Source organism: Aspergillus fijiensis (genome assembly GCF_003184825.1).
Source record: "Aspergillus fijiensis CBS 313.89 unplaced genomic scaffold BO72scaffold_35, whole genome shotgun sequence".
Classification (NCBI taxonomy): Eukaryota; Fungi; Ascomycota; class Eurotiomycetes; order Eurotiales; family Aspergillaceae; genus Aspergillus; species Aspergillus fijiensis.
This window is the reverse complement of record NW_024469011.1, coordinates 1-12,407: the sequence shown is the minus strand read 5'-3', so window position 1 is coordinate 12,407 and position 12,407 is coordinate 1. Positions and strand designations below refer to the sequence as shown.

General features: G+C 55.2%; 6 protein-coding genes across 6 annotated transcripts; 4 read left to right on the top strand and 2 right to left on the bottom strand.

Annotated features, from left to right (window-relative positions):
• Positions 1-51: 51 nt before the first annotated feature.
• Positions 52-1,525, top strand: BO72DRAFT_529148 (putative dimethylallyl tryptophan synthase; the record flags this gene model as incomplete). The annotated part of the gene is made up of 2 exons (XM_040950228.1): positions 52-104; positions 214-1,525. 2 exons carry the CDS (start codon positions 52-54, stop codon positions 1,523-1,525), a joined length of 1,365 nt encoding a protein of 454 aa, XP_040799595.1.
• Positions 1,526-2,118: 593 nt separating this feature from the next.
• BO72DRAFT_478634 (uncharacterized protein) lies at positions 2,119-3,762 on the top strand. The gene is made up of 4 exons (XM_040947521.1): positions 2,119-2,625; positions 2,689-3,148; positions 3,204-3,277; positions 3,335-3,762. The coding sequence occupies exons 1-4, from the start codon at positions 2,418-2,420 to the stop codon at positions 3,637-3,639; spliced, it is 1,047 nt and encodes a 348-aa protein (XP_040799594.1). The 5' UTR covers positions 2,119-2,417; the 3' UTR covers positions 3,640-3,762.
• Positions 3,763-4,186: 424 nt separating this feature from the next.
• BO72DRAFT_487315 (uncharacterized protein) lies at positions 4,187-6,387 on the bottom strand. Its single transcript, XM_040947978.1, has one exon. It carries the CDS (start codon positions 6,069-6,071, stop codon positions 4,215-4,217), a length of 1,857 nt encoding a protein of 618 aa, XP_040799593.1. The 5' UTR covers positions 6,072-6,387; the 3' UTR covers positions 4,187-4,214.
• A 342-nt stretch (positions 6,388-6,729) lies between these two features.
• BO72DRAFT_432556 (putative AMP-binding enzyme) lies at positions 6,730-8,611 on the top strand. The gene is made up of 4 exons (XM_040943171.1): positions 6,730-7,078; positions 7,137-7,401; positions 7,469-7,605; positions 7,660-8,611. The coding sequence occupies exons 1-4, from the start codon at positions 6,761-6,763 to the stop codon at positions 8,563-8,565; spliced, it is 1,626 nt and encodes a 541-aa protein (XP_040799592.1). The 5' UTR covers positions 6,730-6,760; the 3' UTR covers positions 8,566-8,611.
• Positions 8,612-8,883: 272 nt separating this feature from the next.
• Positions 8,884-10,485, top strand: BO72DRAFT_478632 (putative toxin biosynthesis protein; the record flags this gene model as incomplete). Its single annotated transcript, XM_040947520.1, has 4 exons — positions 8,884-9,143; positions 9,197-9,335; positions 9,404-9,512; positions 9,573-10,485. Exons 1-4 carry the CDS (start codon positions 8,946-8,948, stop codon positions 10,483-10,485), a joined length of 1,359 nt encoding a protein of 452 aa, XP_040799591.1. The 5' UTR covers positions 8,884-8,945.
• A 555-nt stretch (positions 10,486-11,040) lies between these two features.
• Positions 11,041-12,385, bottom strand: BO72DRAFT_497854 (leucine-rich repeat domain-containing protein; the record flags this gene model as incomplete). The annotated part of the gene is made up of 2 exons (XM_040948727.1): positions 11,041-12,046; positions 12,114-12,385. Coding segments are annotated over 2 exons (1,278 nt in total), but the record flags the coding sequence as incomplete, so codon positions are not given.
• Positions 12,386-12,407: the final 22 nt, after the last annotated feature.

The window sequence follows — 12,407 nt, the reverse complement described above, 5'->3', positions numbered from 1 at the left end:
AGACAGGCACAATGCCTATTAATCCGAGAGGAGTTATCTGCCTTCCGAGCCATGGTCGACTACAATATGCTCGGGGCCGACCCCGAATTCTCGGTGATTCACCTGTAAGAAGTCAAAAACAAATAAATCCTTATCCCCCCCTTACGGCCGGCTTATCACACGTCTCACTTATTGTCTTGAGCTTCTTGTTGACGTCTCACATTTTCAGTACAGGGCGGTTCTTGCACGTTCGGTAGTGTCACTTCTCTCGCCGATCCCCATGGAAACATCCCCGAGTAGCCCAGGAGACCTCACATCGATGGATACTATCTTTTGGAGAGAGACACTTGGCAGAGATTTGCGGATTCTTCTGGATGGCGCCGAGTATGACCGCACTACGCAGCAGGCGGCTCTTACGACAGTGAGCCGCTATGTGGCCCCTTGCTTAGGGCCGCGTCCTTTGGTGGGAGAGGCTGGCAGGGACCAGCTTCGTCCAGTGCGATGGAGAAGTTTCATGACGGACGACTTTTCTCCGATAGAATATAGTTGGAGCTGGGAGAACCTCGCTCCCACCATCCGGTATAGCTTCGAGCCAATTGGGAGACTCGCAGGCACCTCACAGGACCCTTACAATCGGACGGCACCGTTGGGATGCGTGCAGCAGCTACGGGGAATCCTTCCCGCCGCCGATTGGCGTTGGTTCGATCACTTTGCCCAAGCCTTTCGGGGACCGACGACTCTGCCGCGCAAGGAGTCACCCTCCCACTCCAGCCCCTCGACAACTTTCCTCGCCTTCAACCTGGAGAAGCACGGGCACAGATGTAAATCCTACCATGTCCCACATTCGACATCGGATCAACTGGGCGGCTCACGGCTTGACGTTCTGCATCAGGCTTGCCGAGCTCTACAACAGCAACATGGGCTTCCAGCCTACGACTGTATCGAGCAATTCCTGCGACAGCAGGAACAATCATCCACTCCACCTATCATAATTGGCGTGGCGGTTGACTGCGTGCATCCATCTGTTGCCAATCTAAAAGTGTACTTTCGATCCTGTGCGACCAGTTTCGACAGTGTTCAGGGGACACTCTCGATGGCAGGCGCATCGCCAAGCTGGGATACCCGTGCCCTGGAGGAGCTTCGAGAATTGTGGCATCTCACGTTAGGGCTGCCCTTCGATTTCCCCAATCATCAGCAACTACCATCTAAGGACCATGAGACGTCAGGTGTGTTGTATAATTTTGGATTCAAGCAAGGCCAACGGTATCCTGACACCAAAGTGTACATTCCGGTGCGGCACTACGCGCGCAGTGACCGAGCAATTGTTCAGGGTCTAGTTGAGTATTTGGCGCGCTGTGGGCGAGCCGAGCAAGCCGAACGTTTCGTGCAAACCCTCGAACGGCTAGTCGAATCCTTCCGTTCCCTTGATGAGGCGTGCGGACTGCAGACATACATCGCCTGTGGTAATAAGGACGGTCGGCTTAGTCTAACCTCCTATCTCTCTGCAGAGATATACTACCCCGGACGGTGGTCTAGACAACCGTGATATGGAGCTTCTGGGCTCTCATTTGCCAACACAATCTCCCCACAGGAAATATCTATTGCTTGTTGGGTGTACAATGCTTTGTATCTGTTGTGATTTGCTTGTGGAATCGAGAATGAAAGATCCTCACTAGCTAGCAAGATGCAGCTGGGCTTGGCTCCTGGCAAATCAGGGTCCAGTTCGGTTCATGCAGTACCCATTAGTATGCACCGTGTGAACATTTATCTTACTACTGGATCCTCAATGCGAGTCAGCCTTTCAGTCTGTACTACTCCCGAACTTCTGTGGTAGTGGAGTTACCTGGACAGCTTTCGTACAGCACTTCCTCTACCACTAAATAGAGTCGACACAGCCTAGTCATACAAACTAGGGCTTGGTTGCCTGACATACCATGGAATGAGTCGGGATGACCGAGAGTTATTTCGAGGGGGGAGGGGGGTGTGGGCTGAGGGGCAATAAGAGTCCATGGATGACCGCCAGATCGTCCCGTTGTGGAAATGCCAACTGTCGGTCGGGAGGGGTTGCAGCGAGGGGGTTTGGCAGGCGGAGTCGATTAGGTAGGTGGTAGCTGTTTGGCACCTGCTGGTAAATCATCCCTATCATCCCTCTCTCGGCGCTGACCACCGTCTCACCAATTTCTAATGCAGGTGGTACAGGACATTCAATTCCGTTCACCATGCCCATTCTCCATTCGACCCACGCCTGCATTTCATGTCTCTCGGTCACGGCGACTTCGAAGGCTTAGCAAGCAAAGATGAGAGGTTTAGCTCTTCTTCACTCCTGTGGGTGTAACACTCCTACCAGCTTCTTTTAACTCTCTCCGATCGGCCGATCGAGCTGAGTTGAATGACAGTCGGATCGGAGTCCTCGTGAGAGACAGTTGCCGGCAACAATCATGGCGACCGCTGTCACGGACAGCTACCTGAACGAAGACATCTCGGGTCGGCTCACGGCCGCAACGACAGTCATCGTTGTACTCACCACCACTCTCCTAGCCCTACGCATATATGTGCGGAGCCTTGCCCATGTCTCCAGCGGCTGGGACGATATTCTGCTGGCTCCTGCTTGGCTTCTTTGCCTGGGAGCATGTATAACAGGCTATAGTGAGTGGAAACGTTGATCTAGTGACTCTCGACTGTCCCAACTAAACCCCCCTTCCTCTACAGTGGCTATCACACATGGAGGCTCCGGTCGTCACATAGAAGCCGTGATGATGGACGACCCCGAGAAGCTGATCATACGCGGAAAATTGCTCTATTCTCTCAGCTGGCTAACCGCTTTCTCGAACACCTTCTCGCGGACCTCGATCTTGGTCCTGTTCCGGCGCATATTCCCGCCGGGCCTCACGCGCATCGTGACGGACCTCACCATCGTTTACTTGATTCTGTTCGTCCTCTCGCAGGCAATCGTCGGGTTGACGGAATGCCGCCCGCTGGCATACTTCTGGGACCGCAGCATCCCCGGCGGGTGGTGTGTGGATCAATTCCTCTTCTACCGAATGTCTGGCCTGCTGAATATCGCTGGAGACGTGGTTATCCTGATCCTGCCCATTCCGACCGTGTGGACTATTCATGCGTCCCTGGCCAGAAGAGCCGGGATTGCTATGGTGTTTCTGTCGGGCAGCTGGTATGTGCTCTCGTCAAACGGGCTCTTGTGTACTAGAAGTCTAATAGTTCTGTAGTGGCCTCATTGCGTCGTGTGTCCGAACCTCCTACTTCTTCACAGCCGCCAAATTGTCTATGACCGACCCGACCTGTAATGCACCCTTCTCCTCCCCATGTCACTACGTGTTTGGTCTCTGACTAGCTGCAGGGGCGGATATCAACCTAATGACCTGGACGACCGTTGAAAGTGGCCTGTATCTCTCGGCTGCCTGCATGATAGGGCTGCGACCCCTGCTCAACCAAGTGGCGGGCTGGATGACGAGGTCTCGCCTCGGGGTATTCACAGTCAAAGGCACGAAGGCCCGGTCGCGGCGGAGCGATCCCGATGACGGATCACAATTGATCTCAAATGTGAAGCAAGACCATATTAATCTGGAGACCTTCGATCGGGACCGGGACACGGACGAGAGATCAGCCATAGGGAGCGGGGCGAAGCAGCCGTCTGTTGTGTAGGAGGTGCTCTAGCCAAGCAAGGGTTTAAAGAATGGATACCCAGTCACAAAATCGCTGAACCTCAACACTATAATTCTACTAGATAGTCTATGACCACTTTCTAATGTCACAAATTCAATATACATCTCTTCGAACGTCTAGTTGGCACTGGAATCTCAAGCCTATATGTGTAGAATATCTACCAACCAGGCTGTTATACAACATGTTGATGGTATCGTATAAAGATTTGGAATGTATAGTTTGAGTTGAACGAGGAATTTACTTTTTGAAGGAATGTAATGACCTAGCCATGAGCTTACTGGAGTGAAACTCATGCTTCTCATTGATTTATGTTCCATTGGTCGCCTTCATTGATCGCCTTCATTGATCGCCTTGTCCTGTACCTGTGGGCTAATATTAATTACTAAAACCATGGCGAAGTTCCTCGTTCTACAGAAAGGGGCATGCAGCCGAATAAGAAAACACACCCAACGGTTTCAGGGCACTTTAGTACTTAGCTAAATGATGGCAATGAATGACAAAGAACAAAATTAAAAAAAAACAAAAACAAAATGCGTTCTCAAATTGACTCGCTACTAGTTAAACAGACTTTTGTAGGGACCGGTTTGTACGGGGAAAGACACCCTTTGTGGCATTCGCGAGCCGCTTCTTCTCCCCCTTGTTTCGTCCTCAGGCGAAGGGCTCTTCTTGAGCTTGGGTATCTTACTTCCCCGGTTTTTTCGACGGCTATCGTCAAGCGTTCCTTGAGGTCCTGCCTCAGGATCATCATCATCATCATCAGGGTTACTCGCTCGATCCTGCTCTTCAGCGTCAGAGCCTTCAGATTCTTCTTCCTGGTCCGCCTCTGGGTTGATTTCAGAGGGGTCTGGGTCTGCATCAGGTTGATCTTCCAGGACCTCTTCCGGGGACTGGGGGCGCTCTTCCTGCGCTTCTAGGGGAATATCTTCAGGGGCGTCTACAACCTCCTCTTCTGGCTGATCGTCATGATGTTCCTCTTCTTCGTTGTCCGCATGGTCTTCTTCGTCGGAATGCAGATCGCGATGGTTTTCGGGCTCCTCATCTGAGGACTCATCTTCTGCCGAATCCCTGAAAGGGTTCTCTTCATACTCAGCACCAGGCTCCTGTTCACCGTGGTGTTCTCCTTCCGGATTTCCTTCCGGGTCTCCTCCACCGACCGAGCTGCGGTCAAGTTCCACCATCATAGAATCTCTATCACGGTTCCGTAGAGGGCTAGGACTACGAGAACTTACATCGCCAATAGCCGAGGCCAATGCAGCTAGGTTGCTGCGGCTGCGTTGCCTGCCTCTGGCGTCATCGGCATGCTCGTACTGTTCGATGCCGATCCTCCTTCCTTGAAGGTGCATCTCCAAGAGCGTATCCATTGGCCCGGGGAGAGCAAGCAGAGCCAGGTAGTCGAGGTGGCCCGCAATATGCCGCAAGAGGCCCTCGTTCCCGTGTCCTCCAGAGCCGTGATCTTCATCACGGAGACCACAGAAAGGACACTGCTCGAGTGGATGAGCTTGCCCACCCGCGCTTGCGCGCCGGTGATCGTCCATGTGCTTGATCCATGCCTTCATGCTGCCGAAGACGCTGGAGCACGAGCCCCAGAGGCACAGGTAGGGTCGCACGTCTTGCAGAACGTGATATTCCCACCGGACCTCATCGAAGTCCCCGACGGGGAAGTAGACCATGCAGTAGGGGCATCGGAACTCGGGCTCACCGTCCTTGCGTCGCGGCATTGGGGGCCACGCGAATACGTCGGGCATGTCCCGCAGTGGTTGCTTTCTTTCCCGAACCGTCTTCCGCTTGCTACTCGACCCCCGGCTTCGTCCGCGATGTTTGTGCTGATGATACCCGATGGCGATGCGGCTGTCGACCAGCCTTGTCCCGATCCGAGCGTGAAGCTTGGAGTCGACGCAGGGAAACATCTGCTTGATGATGCGGAACACGAAGTCCTTGAATCGAGACGTCACGTCATTGTTGTCGGCATCCAACACTGAGAACATGGAAGGGTCCTCCTCATGCTTCCGGAAACGATGTTTGCTTTTGCCGCCGTGCCCTTTTTTGCTCCGCGCATCGGAGGTGAGCAGATGCACCCGCATCTTGTTGATGAAGTTGTACACGTTCTCCAGAAAAGTGACCCGCGGGGCTTTCCTAACCAAAAGCACCAGCAGGTTGACGCGGATGAGCCTGAACAGATAGGTGAATAGATCCATGGTCGTCTGGTGCTTGGCCTGGTATCTCACCGATGCTTTCTTGCTCGTCAGGAAGCGAGATTCCTTGACGAAGCGGCGGAATGCGTTATGGACATCCGCGAACGAAAGGGTTCTCTGCACCCGGTGGCTGACCAGCTCCTGGAGCATTGCGTCGCAGATCTGAGCCTGGTCGTAAAGACTCTTGATGGTGGTGAATCGAGACATGGTGGAGCACATTTTGAACGAGGGTCAAGGCGTGGAGTATCAGCAACCTTGGGTTAGATCGTCTTGCGAGTCCGGGGCAGGATCCTGTTTCGAGGCTATAAAAGGTGATCCGTGTCTACAGCGGCTTTGTTCGTCACTTGTGAACAATGGCATTGTTTTGACTTCGAGTATCTCGGCCTTCAATGTTTGTGTAGATCCTACTTGCCTGAAATCTACCGGCATTGTCTATCTTGTCTTTGCCATTGACACAAAGGTTCAATTGAAGTCAATTGGAAGTCAATTGATGGGGAATTGATGAAAAAAGAAACATGACCACTCTCTATTGCCTCCATTTCATAATACAGTCAGAGTGATTTGGATTGTTCCAGCTGTGCTATATTACAGGACACTGAGCTTCTTTTCAGACCATTCTCCTCATGCCTCGGTCGGACCACAAAGCCTCACTGGATATCTAGCGTATTTGGCCAAATTAAACGAAGAGGAGACAAGCATGTTCGACTGACTTGATTGACTACACCATGCTGCTCCATGAACATCGTTAAAATGGAGTACATGTATGGAGAGAAAGTCCTTGTGCGACACACTCCCTTGCAGCTGATCACATTCTGCTCTTCCCCTCACTCTCTCTCCCACATCTTCTCTTTCCTCTTCCCCTCCACCCACTTTCTTCCCCATCTCTCTCAACCCCAAGAAACATTACCATGGAGCAACTAAAATCACCATTTCCTCTACCAGGCATCCAACACGGCCAGCGAATTCTCGCTAGCCTTGTGGAGAACCGTGCAAAGAACGAACCCAACAGCCCGTGGGTGTCAGTCCCCATCGACGACGCCGATCTCTCGCGGGGCTTTCGAGACATCAGCTTCCAACAACTGAATAACGCAGCCAATCACGCCGCCCATTGGCTTCACCAGAATCTGCCTGCCACAACAGGGCTATTTCAATGCTTTGCCTATGCAGGACCCAAGGACTTTCGCTATCCTATTCTTGCTGTTGCCGCGGCCAAGTTACAGAAAGTGGTCTGTTGCCCTGGATTTCTCTTGCCCACAAGGAAGTGACGTTGATGTCGTTCTACAGATCGTACTTCCTTCTCCTCTCATCACGCCCGAGGCTCAACTACGTATCTTCCGGCAGAAGAACTGCACGGTATACTTGCGACCTGCATCCATGGCAGACCATGTTGCGGCTATTCTTCGGGAGACACCTGAGATTCAGACTTTGACGGTTCCTGAGCTCGGCGACTTCTTGCAGGATGCTGAGGCTGCGCCGTATACGTATGCAAAGACTTGGGAGGAGGGAAAGGATGACCCGTGGATTGTCTTTCATACGTCTGGCACAACAGGTAGACATCCATCCTCCGTGGGCTATGACTACTTCTGGTACACTGCCTGCTGACAAGTTTGAGTTAGGCTTCCCCAAACCCATTACGTATACCCATCGGATGATGACGAGTCCAGACATTGCTGCATCTCTCCCGGACATCGAGTATACTCACGTGCATCAATATGCTCTTCAACGGTGGTATACGCCATTACCTTCGCTTCATGTGTGTCTAGAACTCGTGGATCTACTTTCTCGCGCGGAGTACTGACTAATCTAGTTTGTGGGTACGGTGATGACCCTGTCTATGACCTCCTTCGTTCATATGGTCGCGGTCGTGGGTCCTTCGGTTCCCCCTTCACCCCCGATTGTTGCGGACATCCTGCATCATGGCCGAGTGGATGGAGCCTTGCTCACTCCCGCCCTCATCGATGAGCTTTGTCTCATACCGTCTGGACTGGAGGCTCTACGCAACCTCAAATACGTGCACTTTGCCGGGGCGCCTCTTTCTGCCAAGGCCGGTGCACAACTGGCTCCATACACTCATCTAGTGCCCTGTATAGGCAGCACCGAGGCAGGGGGCTATTTCACCACAGTCCAAGACAAGGACCGCCCGTGGGACTACATCACCTTCCAGAAACACGCAGGCGCCGAGTTCGAGCATCGTTTCAATAATCTACATGAGCTAGTGTTCGTTCGGCGACCAGAATGTGCTATGCAGCAGATTTTCTCTGCGTACCCGGACAGAGATCGCTTCGAGACCAAGGATCTGTGGGTTGAGCACCCTGAGCACAAAGGCTCGTGGAAGATCATCGGGCGTACCGACGATTACGTGGCTCTCGCACACGCGGACGGGCTGCATGCCTCGCTGTTGGAGCCTGAGGTTGAAGCCCACCCGGGCGTGAAGTCGGCTTTGATCGGTGGCCACGGTCGTCCAGCGCCTGTGCTCATTGTCGAGTTCTTCCCCGAAGCGGAGGTGGGTCATGATCATCAGTCTCTGGTTGAAAGTCTACATCCGTATCTCGAAAAGGTCAATGCACATGTGCATGACTGTGTCAAACTCTCGGCGGACCGGATCATAATTGCGAGCAAGGACAAGCCTTTTGTGCGTACAATCAAGGGTAGCGTAGCCCGATTGCAGACTCTCAGCCTGTACGAGGATGAGATCGCGGCACTGTTTGGGTAGGAGTAGGTCAGCACCGAAGTTATCTGACAATGCGAGACTAAGAATGGAGGGACGAAGTTTTACTCATCATCACATGTCAATTTGTGTAAAAATGTATCCCTTGTAGAGTGCAGCGTGGATGGTGTCACTGGAATTCATGTGAACAGGAATCAGCTGAGATCAGCACTAGTCAGTCAGCTTGTACTAAGTCACTAAGGTACTGTACAGTACGGAGTAACAATGGGGAAATCAACCCGAAAGGGCGCTGGAACTCCGCACTGGAACCTCCCCCGCACCCGCACTCAAGCTTTCCTTCTACTCCACTTCCCCAGAGCTCACCACCCACCACCAACACCACCACCACTACAACATCTAAACCTCCAAGTTAAACACCAAACATCATGGAGACCAGTCCATTTCACATTATTGAGCACTCGATTCCCGGCCAGCATATTCGCGATCACCACCACGCCATCAAAGGCCGTCAAGAGACCGCTCTCCGACTCGCCATCAAACAATACATCCCTGTCGACCGACCCGACCCTATCCCCGAACATGCTGTCACGATTATCGGGGCGCACGGCACAGGCTTTCCCAAGGTAAGTCAGTCTAGCAGACCTCAAAAGAATGGCGTCCCGATCATAAAGCCCAGGAAATCTACGAGCCACTATGGGAAGACCTCTATGCCCAGCTGAAGCAGCACTCCATCCCGCTACGGGCCATCTGGGTCGCTGACGTCTCGAACCAGGGCGCCAGCGGTGTCCTGAACGAGGATATCCAGGGCGATCACAGTAATCCCCCCCTCCCAACCCCCAACGCCCGCGATATCATCGATCGAAGACTAACACAATCGGAACAGCAAACTGGTTCGACCACTCCCGCGACCTCCTACACATGGTCAACCACTTCCGCGAGGAAATGACCCGACCGATGATCGGAGTCGCCCATAGCATGGGATGTGCGCAGCTGTACGCTATTCTCCCCAAGCGTCACCAAAGACACACCTTTGACAACCAAGCAAAAAACAGAGTCCAACTCTCGATCATGCACCCACGCCTCCTCTCGACCCTCATCCTCATCGAACCCGTCATCCTCGATTTCGCCAGCCGCACCGCGGGCCGCAGCCCCAACCCGTCCCGCTCCGCCGCCCTCCGCAAAGACCTGTGGCCCTCGCGCGCCGCCGCCGAATCCGCCCTCCGCAAGTCCCTGCTGCGCCGCTGGGACCCCCGCGCCGCGTCCCGGTACCTCCACTTCGGGCTGCGCGAGCTTCCGACCCGGCTGTATCCTGCGACCACCACGCCCTCAACCCCGGGAGACAACAGCAACAGCAGCAACCCCACAGAAAACGCCCAAACCCCGCCACCCACCCCAACCAAAGCAGTAACCCTAACGACAACCAAGCACCACGAAACATGGAGCTACAGCGTCCCGAACCTCGAGCCCGCCGCCGCAAACCTCGACCCCCTCCTCCTCCCGGACTGGGACAGCGAATTCGAGCGGCCCTTCAGAGTCTCCCGCCCGGAGTGCCAGATCAGCATGCGTAACCTCCCCTTCGTGCGGCCCAGCGTGCTCTGGGTGTTTGGGGGCCGGAGCTATCTCTCGCCGCCGGCGGAGCAGGACAAGAAACTCCAGTTGACGGGGTCCGGGACGGGCGGGAGTGGTGGATGCAAGGAGGGGAAGGTGGAGAAGGCGGTGCTGGGGTCGGGGTCGCATATGTTGGTTGTCGAGGAGGTGGGGTGGTGCGCGGAGAGGATGGCGGGGTGGTTGGGCGGTTGGTTCGCGAGGTATAAGGCGGAGGAGCGGTTTTGGGGCGGTTATCGGTCGAAGAAGTCGGAGGGGGGCGAGATGCTGAGGGCTTCGGAGGAGGGGTTCGAGGCTTCGGTGGGGAATTTGGGGGTGGAGAGGCCCAAGGGTATGGGCAGGTTGAGGGGGAAGTTGTAGATTTGACGGCTGGGGTCCTGAAGGTACTCGGTGTGGATGCCTGTCTTGTTGCTTGCGGAGAGAAATAATACACTGAATTGTCTGCATTATAAGCGTGAGCGGAAAAAGTCGTGGTCGTGGTCGTGGGAGTAATTCCCGCCAGGCAGTCGGACTCCCTTGACTCTCTAGATTCTAATACCCATATCTTCGTCAATCCATCCCAGAAAGGGACGGGAGAATACACGCCACCAGTAGAATGTGACTACATTTCAACCCTGGTCAAGAAGAAACCACACCCACATCCACATTAAAACATCCTGCAAACATGCAAATGAGCAAACCACAAACACAAACAACAGGCTCAAACACATCAGTCAAACTCGCTGCATCCTGCCCCATAAGCCGACAGCTAATGGTCTAAGTATATGCCATAGATGATACAAAATGTACAATACATACACCCCGCCACTCCCCAAGCCATCACAGAAACCCTTGAACCGTGCACGGTATATACAGCCCCCCCGCAGCGGCAATCCCCCTCAAATCTGAGATCTCAGCACACACGCATACACCCCCTCAGATTTCAGCCCCCGGCACACACCCCCAACTACACCCCAACCGCCGGAAGGGCAACGGCCGAAGCCCCTCCCCGGACGGCCGCGGGCCCTTCAACCCGTTCTCGTACGTGCTGCAGTCCCACCACTCGATCCACTCGGTGCGCGCGAGCACGAACCCACGGTGACACACGGAGCAGCTGCGGCCGCCGGCGGCGCGCACCTCCCTTGCGTCGCGCAGCAGCCGCAGCATCAAGGCCGGGTAGCCGGCCAGCTCGGCGTCCGAGAGGAGATCGAAGGACGGGGAGCGGGTGAGCGAGAGGAGGGCGACTTCGCGGAGGGAGGGGACGCGCGAGGCAGCTGGAGGGAGGGGTGTTGGGCATGGGCGGTCTTGGGGGTTGGTGGAGGGGTCAGTGTCGGTGTCGGTGGCGGCATCGAGCTCCATTGCTGTTCCAACAGGCTGCGAGCTGCTGCCGGCCGGCGGCAGCAGCAGCACGCCTTCGGCATTGTAGCGGCGGACGGGGCCGGTGGCGACATGCACGGGGGCCCAGGCTTGCTCGGGCGCGGGGCCCTCGTAGACGCACGACCGCAGCTCCTCGCGGGGGATGTGCCACTCGGCCACGGCGGCCTCGGGGTCGTGGGCTCCGTCGTCGATCTGTAGGAGCGGGTTCGGCCGCACGGTGAGATGCTTCAGGTCGCCTTTGCGGATCAACCACAGCAGCTCCCAGGGGAGGCTGCGCAGCCGGTTGACGGACAGATTGACCTCCTGCAGCATGGTCAGGCGGCGGATCGCGGCCGGGATCTCGGTGAGCTTGTTGTTGCGCAGGCTCAGGACGCGCAGCGTGTCCAGCTCGAAGAGCTCGCCGCACAGCTTGGGCAGGGCGTTCCCGGCGAGGAACAGCCGCAGGAACGGCTCGAGCGAGGTGTAGACGTCTTCCGTGACGGGGGGTTCCTTGATGGCGGGGAGTTTGGTGAGGTGCTGCAGCGGACGAAGCAGGCCGGACGGGATGCTGCGAAGGTTTCCGCCGCTGTTGTTGTTGTCAGTGATGCTCGGAGGGCATCTTGATAGGCAATACTGCAGGAACAGAAACTCACCTCAAGTCCACACTATCATCCCCCCTCTCCAGACAATCATTCACAATCGCCCGCGCGATCTGATGCTCCCTGGGCTCTTCCTCGATCCCGCGCCTCAACGCCCCCAATCCCAGCAAGCTACCCCCCTGACCCTGACCCTGACCCTGCGAGCTCGCAAACCCAGAAACCTGCTCCCCCCATTGATGTGGTTGCTGCTGCTGCTCGACCTCCACCTCACCATCAAACCTCCTCTCCCCCTCCTCCTTCCTCCTCCCAATCCCAATCCCAATCCCCTTCCCATCAACCCCCTCCCCC

Bases quoted from the DNA above. Each gene is read 5' to 3' on its own strand.
- BO72DRAFT_478634 (XM_040947521.1), top strand. From the start codon at position 2,418: ATGGCGACCGCTGTCACGGACAGCTACCTGAACGAAGACATCTCGGGT. The intron at 2,626-2,688 runs GTGAGTGGAAAC...CTTCCTCTACAG, and splicing joins AGCATGTATAACAGGCTATA to TGGCTATCACACATGGAGGC. The intron at 3,149-3,203 runs GTATGTGCTCTC...ATAGTTCTGTAG, and splicing joins GTGTTTCTGTCGGGCAGCTG to TGGCCTCATTGCGTCGTGTG.
- BO72DRAFT_487315 (XM_040947978.1), bottom strand. From the start codon at position 6,071: ATGTGCTCCACCATGTCTCGATTCACCACCATCAAGAGTCTTTACGAC.
- BO72DRAFT_432556 (XM_040943171.1), top strand. From the start codon at position 6,761: ATGGAGCAACTAAAATCACCATTTCCTCTACCAGGCATCCAACACGGC. The intron at 7,079-7,136 runs GTCTGTTGCCCT...GTCGTTCTACAG, and splicing joins CGGCCAAGTTACAGAAAGTG to ATCGTACTTCCTTCTCCTCT. The intron at 7,606-7,659 runs GTGTGTCTAGAA...TGACTAATCTAG, and splicing joins CGCCATTACCTTCGCTTCAT to TTTGTGGGTACGGTGATGAC.